General features: G+C 51.4%; 5 protein-coding genes across 5 annotated transcripts; 1 reads left to right on the forward strand and 4 right to left on the reverse strand.

Annotated features, from left to right (window-relative positions):
* Positions 1 to 132: 132 nt before the first annotated feature.
* On the forward strand, positions 133 to 1,177 carry AA0111_g8745 (hypothetical protein; the record flags this gene model as incomplete). Its single annotated transcript, XM_028655226.1, has 2 exons — positions 133 to 1,028; positions 1,090 to 1,177. 2 exons carry the CDS (start codon positions 133 to 135, stop codon positions 1,175 to 1,177), a joined length of 984 nt encoding a protein of 327 aa, XP_028503534.1.
* Positions 1,178 to 1,496: 319 nt separating this feature from the next.
* AA0111_g8746 (hypothetical protein) lies at positions 1,497 to 2,243 on the reverse strand (the record flags this gene model as incomplete). The annotated part of the gene is made up of 2 exons (XM_028655227.1): positions 1,497 to 1,724; positions 1,785 to 2,243. The coding sequence occupies 2 exons, from the start codon at positions 2,241 to 2,243 to the stop codon at positions 1,497 to 1,499; spliced, it is 687 nt and encodes a 228-aa protein (XP_028503622.1).
* Positions 2,244 to 2,675: 432 nt separating this feature from the next.
* On the reverse strand, positions 2,676 to 4,172 carry AA0111_g8747 (hypothetical protein; the record flags this gene model as incomplete). The annotated part of the gene is made up of 2 exons (XM_028655228.1): positions 2,676 to 3,848; positions 3,924 to 4,172. 2 exons carry the CDS (start codon positions 4,170 to 4,172, stop codon positions 2,676 to 2,678), a joined length of 1,422 nt encoding a protein of 473 aa, XP_028503621.1.
* An 898-nt stretch (positions 4,173 to 5,070) lies between these two features.
* On the reverse strand, positions 5,071 to 5,544 carry AA0111_g8748 (hypothetical protein; the record flags this gene model as incomplete). The annotated part of the gene is made up of 1 exon (XM_028655229.1): positions 5,071 to 5,544. One exon carries the CDS (start codon positions 5,542 to 5,544, stop codon positions 5,071 to 5,073), a length of 474 nt encoding a protein of 157 aa, XP_028503619.1.
* A 1,951-nt stretch (positions 5,545 to 7,495) lies between these two features.
* AA0111_g8749 (hypothetical protein) lies at positions 7,496 to 9,721 on the reverse strand (the record flags this gene model as incomplete). Its single annotated transcript, XM_028655230.1, has 1 exon — positions 7,496 to 9,721. One exon carries the CDS (start codon positions 9,719 to 9,721, stop codon positions 7,496 to 7,498), a length of 2,226 nt encoding a protein of 741 aa, XP_028503618.1.
* Positions 9,722 to 12,532: the final 2,811 nt, after the last annotated feature.

Genomic DNA, 12,532 nt, shown 5'->3' on the forward strand with positions numbered 1-12,532 from the left:
AATAATTAGTCCACCTCCCACGTCTCTCGTGTTTGCTTGGGTCTCTTCTCGCAACGTTCTCTTATCACGTACCGTTGCTCTCGTCGTCCGTTCCTTCGACTGATCTGGTTCTACGTTCATCTCGCCGGCCCTATGCGTTCCTACGCACGTACAGGCCTGTTGGCCACGCTCGCCATCGCAACGCAATTACTCGTCGTCGTGTCCGCGCAAGAAGACCGACCGAAAGGAAACTTCCGACAATGTCTAGAAGTCAGCCCAGAATGTCCAGTGTTTGCAACACTATACGGATACCGTCCCAACCTAGGAGCTAATGCCTTTCTTTGTGCCCTCTTCGCCATTCTGTGCATCGCCACGCTAGTAATCGGAGTTCTGAGCAAGACATGGACCTACACAGCTGCACTGGCAATTGGAACTTTCCTCGAAGCTGCAGGATACGCTGGGCGCGTCATCATGAACGACAACCCCTGGAGCGAATCTGGTTTCAAGCTGCAAATCTGCTGTCTGGTCCTTGGTCCTAGTTTTGTCGCGGCTGGCATCTATCTCACCCTGAAACACTTTGTGCTATACTGCGGACCCCAGCATTCGCTTCTCAAGGCACGTCTCTATCCCTGGATCTTCATCGGCTGCGACTTCGGTTCCATTGTACTCCAGGCATGCGGTGGCGGTATGGCGGCCGCAGGTGGCACAACAAACAAGAAGCTTATCGACGGCGGCAACAACCTCATCGTAGCTGGTATTGCGTTCCAGGTTGTCACTATGGCTGTATGTGGTGGACTGGTCCTCGTTTACGTTTTCCGATACCGCAAGGCCCGCAAGAACCAGGCTATCATTGGGGAGAAGAGCACGTACGAAATGGACAAGGAGACAGGCGCTGTAAAGCTTGCTAAGATCAAGCTTTTTGGATGGATCGTCGTGTTGGCATACACTACTGTGCTCATTCGATGCATCTACCGTTTACCAGAGATGGCGGGTGGATGGGGAAATTCGCTCATGCGAAACGAGAAGGAGTTCCTCTTGCTCGACGGCATGTAAGTTTCCATGATCCATGTCCTTCACAACCAAAGATAGAACACTAACAATGATAACCAGGATGTTAGCTATTGCTTGCACGGTGCTTGTGTGCTTCCACCCCGCATACTTCTTCCCTCCCTTTGCTGCTTTCCGTCGTAACAAGTAGCCTTCTTCTTTTTGGAATCGACAACTCTAGACATGTGGATGTTTTCGTCTGTTATAGCGGTCGCTCCGCAAAATTTTAGCATTACGATCTTGATAGCCTTTTTAGCATAGCGATAGTCATTATAGACAAGACCTTTCTATTTTCACACTACAGTGATTGCCCGGCCACCCAGGACGTGATGTGGTAATGCAGAGGTGATCATCCTGATGGAGTCTTGATTAAATAGTCCTGCTAAAAGATAGGAATTATTACTTTCGAAAGAACTATCCTCTCTATAAATCGGAATCCACACCACTTTTGCCAATGCTTCTGTGTCGGCCTACACAGCTCCCCATCTCTCGGCATACCGATCATTTCCTGAGTCAACGTTCCTCTCATATTCGCTCCGATCCGCCACAAACTGCGCGGTCTCCTCACCGAATACTTCCGCCATCCACGCAAACGCCAGATCCATACCAGCCGAGATACCAGAGCTAGTCCAGATGTTGCCATCGACAACCCAACGAGCCTTTGCAACCCAATCGACGTTCGGATGCTGAGTTTTGACCTTGCACAGAATAGTAAGTTACCAATCCGATATGACTATAGAAGAGGAGGTCCAACGTACATCGTTGAAAGCACGCTTGTTAGTCGTCGCCCTCCTACCATCCAACAAACCAGTCCGAGCTAGAATCTCACTGCCTGTACAAACGGTCAGAACCCACTTGATACTTCCTTTCCCACTCAGATCCAATCTCTTTAGATATTCAACTTGTGGCTTCATCCATGCGTCGCTGCCCGGTCCGCGTGCTCCTAGACCTCCTGGAAGAAGCAATACCTCCAGATCATCCGGCGCATTCTCGAATGTATGCGTTGGAACCATGGACTGTGAGAACTGGGAGCCTTGTTTGTCTTGCATAAAGTTCTGAGTTGGCACTGGATCTAGCGTGTAGGCGATGGTGCAGAGGCTGAGGGTGTGGTTGTTGGACAGGATATTAAAGGCGTCCAAGGGACCGGCCCAGTCTAGGAGTTGAAATCCGGGGAAGATTACAACGCCAATCTTCGTAGGGAGAGGGTGAGCTGGCATATTGAAGTTTGGGGATTGATGATCGGGGTTTCGCAATTGCAATGGTGACTCAAGCGAAATCGTCTACCAGGTACAGAATGAGTTTCGTGGATGTTTTCCTAGATATATACGTTATGTTGAGGTTCATACATATGAGTCAGGTTTTGTGGAAGCGTGATACCGTGAAGCAAGAAATTGGTAATCCGATCGGGCTTGGTACCCCAATGGGGACCGCGGGAAAGCGGAGTAGCGTCCACGCGCCTTAGACGCTATTGTCCGCATGTTGATTGACCCCAGAGAGTCAAGATTCTGTCACAAGACAGGGCGGTGACGGCTCCACGGCCGGTAATATCATGTACACATTTCAATCAAGTTGGTAAGATAAGCAAGCTCAACACTTTCGACACGACGAAAGTCGGCGCAAGAACGGGCCAACATTATCATCATTGAGATCTATACAACACCGTTCATGTGTACTCCCTGTGCATCCTGTTGCTGTACTGTGAGCATCTGTCTTGCTCGATCGATCCTTTCTTTTGTCAGAATGTAGCTCTTGGGCATATCGCCCTTTTGAACCATCTCCTCGTGTACAGCGGTCAGGTCTTTGCCGTCCATCTCACCGAGTACCATGTCGACAACGGCCTTTCCACATAATGTGCCGTTCGGCATACCGTGTCCTGTGTATCCACCGGCGAGCCACAAGCCTTCATTGCCCGGCACCTTACCAACCCATGGGTGATCATCACGCGAATAACCCATGATGCCAGTCCACTGTGCCGCAGCTTTAAGCTCATTCAGACCTTCCGTCTGCCCACCTAGCTCCATAACCTTCAACAACGCACCGCGAAGGTATGCAGCAGAGCCTTCATCAATTACAGTGTCATCAGAAACGCCTATGCTTGGATAATGTCCTGCTCCGCGGCCGCCACCAAACATCAGATGACCACCAGGGTTTGGAACGCCCTCAAATGGACGGTGAATGAGGTAGTCGTCGTTGTTAGCTGGTTGGCCTAGAGCCGCAACCATGCCGTACGAGTTTGGCAAGAGCGTCATGCCTGCAGGTGGGATCAGGGCTGACATCTCTCCACGACAGGGCACAATGAGATCGGCGAAGTGGGGTAGAAGAGCTGATGTGTAGCCATTGGTCGCGAGAACGACGGTCTTGCTGCTGATGGTGCCGCGGGGCGTGTGGAGAGTGTGCGTGCCGTCTGACGAGGTAATTTCGGTGACGGGAGTCTTGGTCTGTAGGTTGAGCTGGCCGTTCTTAACGAGCTTCTCGAGCATGAAGGTAACTAGTTTGTACGGCCATAGACTCGCAGCTCCTTCACTTAGTGTCAATCCAACACAGTCGGGTGCGACACGGTGCTTCTTAAATTCCTCCTTTTCCTTGAGGATGGTAACATGGCGTGCGATCTCAGGTGATGTTTTCCTAAGATGTTCGATCTCCTTTTCAGCCTCGCTCATCGCCTCTTCAGTCCAGAACGTGCGGCAGCCAGTTACGTCGCGCCACTCGCAAGGCACGTTGTTGTCCTGAATGTAGGATCGCACCGCAGCGACGTTCTTGAGCTCGAACTCGGCTACATCGCTACTTCGGTCGAAGAGGAGGGGCTGGCAGTGTCCACCATTCTGTTTGCGCAATCGTCAGCAGATGTGCGCCGTAGATTCCGATCAGACGATCGCGAGATTAAGAAGTCGACTTACCCTTCCTGTAGCGCCCCAACATGCCTCTCGGGCCTCGAGCAGAACGATGCTCTTACCGGCAGCTCTCTGATCCTCCGAGAGATACCTGGCTGCATTTGTGCCCGTTATTCCAGACCCCACAATAACGATGTCAGCCTCAGCAGGCAATTCCTCCGTTGTGCGGTGGCCGATCAGGAACTCATTCGGTTCGGTGTGCCAGAATGAGTCTGTCGAGTTAGGTGTTGGGAGAGTTGCGCGTTCTTGCTTCATGATAGGTACGAGTATAGACGTAGTACAGGAGAGAGGGGTGGAACGGATCGCAATTGAGTCTTAAATATATGTTCGGTCTATGCAAACCCTCGACGATAAACCGATGCGGTATGGCGAACGTTATCCTTCGGATTCGGAATGAGTGTTTTGTACCGATGGATGGTCAACCTCACGGGGGCGTGATGGAGGGGTGGTGGGTCGTACTCCGGAATTCGACATGGCTGATTATGCCACCTGGGTTATCATCGTTTAACTCCGATGATTGGACGTGACGTCTACAGCATTCAGGGAGGACATGTCCGGTATTGAAATCGTCATCGCGTGTTGTAGAGAGCTTCACGAAAGCACAGAGCACAAGAAGACATGAAGGTACTCCCTAAAGCGGTGAGGACAATTGGCACCTGGCACATGGCAGGTTGCGGAACCGGAGCAGAGTCCGCGAGTCAGTAGGGCGGATTATGTAAAAAGAGGCAGTGCTAATGAACTCCGACAACTCGAGAACTCGTACCAAAACACAGCATACATCTTTGCGCAAGTGGTCAAGTGATGTTGCTCTCCCTGATTGTGTGTGTACTCGACAACACGGCCTGATTTCACATACAAGGTGGTCAAACGAAGTACCACGACATTGCCGATACCGCAACATCAATTTGCACCTAGGTATGCTCAAAGCTACTATACAGCCATGTAACGACAGAGAAGAACGCGAAAGAAAAATTTGATAACAGCATCGAGGCCAGCTCGAATGCGCTCCTCATCTGTACAGTATTCGGAATAATCTTCGCACAGCCTCATTCAGTCGTTTCGTCATCATTCATTGCTACGCTCATCAAAAGGTGATCAGACGCCAATCAACAAGCGTGGTACAGCCAGCAGTACCATCAATCGTTCATCTGCCTTATTTCCGTCGCTGAACTAGCTCTCTGGCTGAAGCTGTCAGCGAGTACCCATTGAACAACCAATCGTTCGAGTGCCGTCCCTTCCATGGATCGCTTCCACTTGTACTTCGTCGACCCGCGTCTTGTATGCTAGGCCTACCGTTTTGTACTGGTGCTGCAGCTGGCCGTTTTGAATTGGTAGGACTTGTAGTGGAAGCACGCTCCTGTGGGTAAGGTGCTTGGGTGGGCGGCATGGCCATGGGCGCCTTGGAGCATTTGCGAGACGTAGCTTCACGAGAGCGACTTCGCGAGCGACCACGAAGGCGCGCTGAAATGGCGCCGAAGAATGACTCTTCGGTTGGCGAAGCTGTCGCGCGGGCCGTTGGTGACGCTGGGGAATAGGGTGGGGATGTTCGACCTGATGACTGGGATTTTTGTGAATCGACAGTGTTCGTCCGGATTGGCAGCGGCATAGGCTGATTGTGAGATGCCATGTTGTTGGTCACAGATGGATATGCAAGTGATTGAGATGTATGCAAGGTGCTTTTTGTCTCTGTGTAGGAGGCCAGTTGCCTATTGCAGACGGAACTGACGAAAGATGACTGCAGATGAAGGATGTGAGGCTCAAAAGCCAGGCCGTCAGCACAATATATAAGACCTACGCCTCAAACCGTTCTCGTCATTCCCTTTGATCTGTGTCCTCACCACATGCTTGGCGCATATCGCAGCTTAAACAAGATGTCGGTGACTTGTTACTGTCTTGCTGCATTACACCCAATCAGAAGCCTCGAACATTAGGCGGGACCTCCAGTTCGCCATGTTCCTCAAGCAAGCTCACCGACTCCCCCACTTCCGAGCGAGCGTCTAGAGCCCCACCGTCTGCTGCAAAGCCAACGCATCTAACCGAAAACCCAGACCTTGACAGGCTCCCGTTGCAATATAGGGCTAGCGGTTACCCAATCAATGCAGATGATATGCCTCTGGACGGCGATTTTGGGGTCACCGGTTTTGAGGGGTGCGAATACTTGTCTCCGCCAGAGTGGTTACATCGCTCTCCCTGAAACTCTTTGTGCGATTAACGTGTTAGTCAATGCCTACTTCTCCATCCATCACGTCAGTAGTATCGGAGTACAGCGAGATTATCGATAGTTGTTACGCAATGTCGCGTTGGACTGCCACAGAGCTACAAAGTCCTGCGGGAATCGTTGTGTCCTCCATGACGGAATATGCATCTTATCAGACCACTATGCAAGATAGAGTGATCATGCGCGTCTTGTGTCAAAATCAAGCTCTTGGGTACCAAGGAATCTCTACCAGACATGTCTGCTTTGATGGCTCGTGTTGCTGATAAGCCACCGGCCAGAAGCGACACGACGCTTGATAACCAACCAACACCCCGCACCTTGGTGTCGCGTCGAGACTTTCGCCGGTTCCAGGCCTGCAGGCGCACATCAGATGCATCCGAAGTGATGGTAGTTTGGTAGTGCGGCTGAGAAGACAAGAAGAAAAGAAAGTATGGGCTTGATGTGCAAGCGCATTGTCATAGAAGTCAGACTTGGCCTCTACAGCTGGTTGTGGAAGGGAATGAATACACACGCGCAGGCCTGCGGAATCCTTCTACAAAGCTGTAGTACAAAACAAAAACCTCCGTGTTGTTTCCTAGAAGCCCTGCATTTTGATTGTACAGAAAATATTCTTCTACAAAAAGGATTGTTCTTGTCGTGTTGTAACATGATGCTCGGTCCTTAAGTCGTAGCAGCAAAAGACCAAAAAAAGAAGATCTCGCAATTGTGGAGAAGGATGTTGTGCATCCTCCGGGAGTCGAACCCGGGCCAATTGCTTGGAAGGCAATTATCCTACCGTTGGACCAAGAATGCTTGATGAAAAAATAGACAAATGCGAAAAATATATCGTCGAGCAAATTGCAGGCCCCGGCCGATTTGAAGGGCGCTGGTTGCTCTGAATAAGCGTTGTATCCTTGCTGCTCAACTAAACTTGTGGCCCCCCTTCGCCCCACCCTACCTTTCTACATTCAACCCTCCGCTTCATGCAAGCACCTCGTTGTAGGAAACAATCGAGGAGTCCCCATCAAGCACCCACCCAAGGGCGCTCGACTTTCCCCTACAACTGAATGCAAGTAGAAATTGAGGTCGCTAGTCCTGATCACGCTGACAGTCAGGACCGAAAAGCCTTCATGCCAACCCTCTGTTACTAAGTCTTTCTCGTTGTTCTTGAGTATCGCGGCAGATAATTACACGGCAGGTCTTGTGAGTTCGCACCTTCTGTGCTAATATGTACATTAAGCGCAAACACACTCATGGTTCGATGTGGAACTGTGCAATGGTGATTTTCCATTAGATTCTACACACATGTCTTCTAACTTCATCTCCTCTCTATCTACTTCTCAACACAACGAAAATTTACAGAAGAAAACCATTAGCGCTTCTAGTTCGCAGCAGCGATCTTGCGACGCTCGTTCAATCCACCACGCTTAGCGTAGCCAGTCTGGGGCTTGCTGTAGCCCTCAGCAGGGGTAGGGTGGTAAGCTGCGGGAACGTAAGGAGTAGCGGAAGGCTTGTCGCTGCTCTCGCATGGGGTAGAAGTGGCACCAGCGGGGTAGGGAGTGTTGTCGTAGGCAGGGGCGGAGGTGGGCATGACGGGAGCCGACGAAGCCTCGCCGTAAGCCTGGGTGCTGTAGGCCGAAGACTTGGCTGGGGAGGGTGTAGCCTGGCTGTATACGTCGGACGACTTGGCGGGTGTCATGGACGCGGTGCTGCTCTCGCAAGGAGTGGAGCTAGCGCTTGCAGGGTAGTGCTCTACAGGAGTGGACGCAGGGTAGGGCTTGGTAGAGATGGTAGAGAGAGTCGACTTGACATCCTCGCCGTAGCCGGTGTTGCCGTTGTAAGATGGCTTGGTATAAACGTTGGCGGGAGTAGAGGCGCTGTAGGCGGAAGACGTCGCTGGAGTAACGGAAGCAGTGCTGCTCTCGCAAGGAGTAGAGCTGGCCTCAGCGGGCTTGGATGCGCTGTAGATGGAAGACTCAAAAGCAGGAGTAGAAGCACTGTAGGCAGAGGACTCGGCAGGAGTGGAGGAAGCAGAGCTGCTCTCACAAGGAGTGGAGCTGGCCATTGCAGAAGAAGCGGTGCCATAGGCAGGAGCAGAGGAGCCAGGACCGTAAGCAGGAGCTGAAGAACCCGCACCATAGGCAGGAGTAGACTCAGGGTAAGCATTCTCCTTGGAAGAAACAGTGGCCATGGTCGACTTTCCAGTCTCGCCATAGGCGTTTCCGCCGTTGTAGGATGGCTTGGTGTAGATAGTCTCAGGTGTGGAAGTTGGGTAGGACTCCTGGACGGAAGATGAGTGACCCTGTACCGGACCGGCAGGGTAAGAGGGATAGTTGCTCTCGCCCTCGGTAGGCTTCTCAGGAGTAGCCGGGTAAGAGGGGTGGTTGTGCTCACCCTCAGTGGGCTTGTTGGGGGTGGCAGGGTGCGAAGGGTAGTTGCTCTGGCCCTCAGTAGGCTGCTTAGGGGTTGAGGATGGCTTGTTGTGGCCGTAAGAGTTGTCGTGAGCGGGGACAGAGGTAGGGTAGGCCGAGTGGTCGGTGCTCTTCTTGGGTGTCGAGGTAGCTTCGTGCTTCTTGGTCTGCTCGTACTCGCAAGTGTAGGCCTGTCCGGGCTTGGTGATAGTGACAGTCTGAGCCTCGTGGTGGTAAACACCCGCCTCGTAGTGCTTAGCAGTTGGGTATGCGACCTCGGTGTCATGGTCGTACACGGTGGTTGTGGGCCTTGCGACCTCGTAGTTGCCAGTGGTAGAGGCATAGATTGTGGTGTGCTTGATCACGGTCTCAGTCACGGTCTTACCACCGTTGACCTTTGTCTCATAAGCAGCATAAGCACCAGTGATGTAACCGGTCTGCTTGGCTTCGATGGACTGACCTCCATAGGTGCATGTCTCACCAGCCTTCGCAGTCTTGGTAGCCTCAGCTGGGTAGGTGACAGGGTGGTCAATAGTGACATCCTTGCTAGGGATTGTGTAAACACCGGGCTTCTCGTAGGTGGTGACCTCAGGCTTGGGAGTGCCATAGGAGTACTCGTGGACGTACTCAGACCACTTTCCGCCCTTGTACTCCTTGACGTTAACGGGCTGCTTCTTCTCGCCCTCCTTGTAGAGACCGGAGCCGGGGTATCCGGGAAGTGCGTGGGGACCAAGTTGGTTGTATGGCACCTCCTCGATCTTCTCGTACAACTCGTACCAGCAACCCTCAGTGCCGTTCTTGTAGGCAACGCCGGTGGGCGCAGCATAGCCGCTTGTGGCAGTGGCGGAGTGGGTAATAGTCTTCTTGGTATGGTAGACAACGACAGGCTGCGCAGTCTTGGTGATTGTAGCATAGTTGTTGTCGTAGTCCTTGATCACAGTCGACACGTAGGCGTCCTCATCCCACTTGGCGCAATCCTTACCGCCATAGGCAGGAGAAACGCAGGTTGGGTACGGCTGGTGCTGGGTGGTCACAGTGACCGGCTGCTTGCCATAGCCTGGGACGATGGTGGTGTATCCGATAGGCTTTGCGGAAGTGCTAGGCTTGACAGCCGAGCTGGACTCCACATCCGCACCGTATCCGCCATAGGCCTCGTAGGCAGCTGCAGTGGCAGCGAAGATTAGCGCGTACTTCATTGTGATGGTTGTTGTTGTTGATATTAGATATTAGATAAAAATATGATCGTGTATAACGAATGACTGGGGTGAGATAGTATAGGAAAGAACGAGTGTAGGAAAGAGAGTGTGATAATTAAGTAGAAGGTGTGGATGAGGAGAACAACTGCGAGACATGATTGTCCATATATACCCATCAAGCGAGCAGCTCCTGGCGATACATGCCCCTGAGATGGTAGTGTTCGCCGCTCGCTTGCTATCAGAATCCGAGGGTGTTCAGCTCTAGAACCCGATACGTGCGCAATGCATCAGCATACCGCTCGGTAGTGGTTCTCAACTCGAATATACATACGAATACGAAGCATAAGCTTTCGGTAGGAAATGCTTACTCAGATACAATCCGGACCGACCCATCATGAACAGTAAGGACTCTGAGAGAAAACACTTTGTCGAGGTTTCAAAAGCCGTATCTTGGACAACGATCGCCTTTTCGACATCTTTCTGCTCATCTCATACTGGATTGCTGCTCATCGAGTTTTAAAAGCACTTTTATGCATGCTTCAACTCAGAGCTGTGGGGCGGGAGAAGGAGTAGGGGTCCCGCACGACGACAGGCGGATATTCCCCCACTACCCAAGGCTTGATACCCCAACATGTGCTGTCAATTGTGATCTTGCTAGCAGAGCGCCCGTCGTGAGAATAGTAATTGTGCTTCCGCCGTCCAATGAAATTTCGATGTTTATTTTTGAACCTCAATTCTAGACCTTGTGGCTCTTGCGTGTTCAATAGCGTGGATTCTGAGAGGATCCCGTCTCCGTTGAACGCACGTTCAGTTCGGCTGATAATTGGTCGAGATTGCCGACCCCGTGTAAGTCATTGAGCAGCAACAATCAATACGTGATTGTGACAGATGGTATAATGTGAACACTAGCGCAGATGATTGAGTACCATGCTTATCTGTAGGGGATTTGTCCAAAGCCTTCCCTTTGGCAGTGTTAGAATACCAAAGGTACCGAATCGGATCCTTCCTACTGTATGCAGGGCTTCGGGCTCGCCCCCTGCCAGGCCGTTTGGTGTACGTGATGTGTTCGCCAGAGGAAAGACCACCTCAGGGGCTGCGCCACATCTGCTTTCGTGATAGCGCTTCCTCTTTAGATCTCGCTAGCGCCCAACCATCCGTACACGGAGATATCAGACCAGCAATACGAAGCTTTGGCGACCTCGCGAAGTGGGTTTCTGAAGTACGTGCTTGGTTCATTATACTATGAAAGCTTCATAGTTACGTGAATGCAAGCTTAGTAAGAGCGAGGTGCTGATCGCGACCCCTTCCGCGAACGAAGTCTTCGGAGCGACTGTCAAGACCGAACCTCGCATCGCTGCTACAACATGGAAGCCAGTCGACATTCTGCAGAGCTGTACTGCCATCTCTTGAGCGTCTTGATGATATCTCGTCGCTGCGACTTCCTCACCGGGCGAAGGGCCTAGCCGACGATGGTCGATGACGACCTTCTTATGATAATCACCAGGACGACGAAACTTACAAGCCAGCAATGGTCGACAACGCGAGAGTTCCCGATACCATCACCCAACTCTTTAGGGGAAGCAAGTGGTAGATGTTGTTCGGCGCCGAACGTGACGAACTCAATGTCTCGTGCAGAGGCTCTGGAAAGTACGAACAACATATTGGGAGGCATACTAACCTACCCCGAATACATCCGCATTCTTTCCATCTAAAGACCCGATCACCAGAAGTTATATCCAGGCTTCTAGTGTCATGGTTATATCTTCGACCTTTCCAAAACAAGAACAAGAGATTGCTTCACTTTTCCGAGCCGTCAAACGCATCGTATTTTCACTCGTGGACATAGATCATCAGCCGTCTAATCTCTGGGAGTAAGCGCACTGTCAGTCAAAGAGAAGATCAAAGCATGCCATTGTAAATTTCATTCATTCCATCAAATAGTGCGCGTCGTGGTCATACGGCGCCATGCCGTTGCATGCAAACTGGTAAGCCAATTGCGTATCTGCTACGTCAGAATTCTTCGAGATCCCAAGGATAACAGGCAACCAGACTCCTACACCAAGCGTTCCCATACACTTCGTGATATACTCAAGCGGATAGACATGCGTGTAACGATAAGTCGTTGTGATGAGCTGGTATCGATATGCCCTTCGCTTCCGAGTTGCCGGGATTTGAAACTGACGCCAGAGGCCACGGCTCGCCATGATTTCTACGAAAAGCCCATGAACAACGTCAAAACAAGTTTTGTACTTCTTTGCGCACATGCATTTATTTCCAAGACCCCACAGTTTTGCACAGACCGAATCACGACATGGTAGTCGGCTTCGTCGTAACGAACAACGCACGCACATAGCTGACAGTTTACGTGTGGGACACGATACAAGACTCGAAGTGAAGTGTAGGCCGAGTTTGGCTCAACGTACTGCGACCTCTTGGTACTCACAAAAACTATGATGGTTTGCAGAACTGCTACTGGAGTCATGTCGCTGGGGATGAAACCCAACTTTTCATCCGGATATCTCGGGCCCACAATACCGCATACGACCTATGTGTAACTGGAAATGAGCATCTTCTACTGTAAAAACAGCTAGATAAAATCCCTGGTAGTCACATGTCACCAAAATTGTCGTGGATGACCAGCTATCGTCGTACGCCACCCCTCGTCTCGAAGTCATTGACCACGCATCGTCGTAATCCGCGCCATGAACCTATACTCGAAGAAGTCGTTCCGATTCCGGCTGTAGTACACATCCTTCTGCACTGTCGGAACAACCTCGTTCAAAAAGAAGCGGTGAAGGACCGATGGAAAGA

The sequence above is a fragment of the Alternaria arborescens genome (assembly GCF_004154835.1).
Source record: "Alternaria arborescens strain FERA 675 chromosome Unknown contig_23, whole genome shotgun sequence".
Lineage (NCBI taxonomy): Eukaryota > Fungi > Ascomycota > Dothideomycetes > Pleosporales > Pleosporaceae > Alternaria > Alternaria arborescens.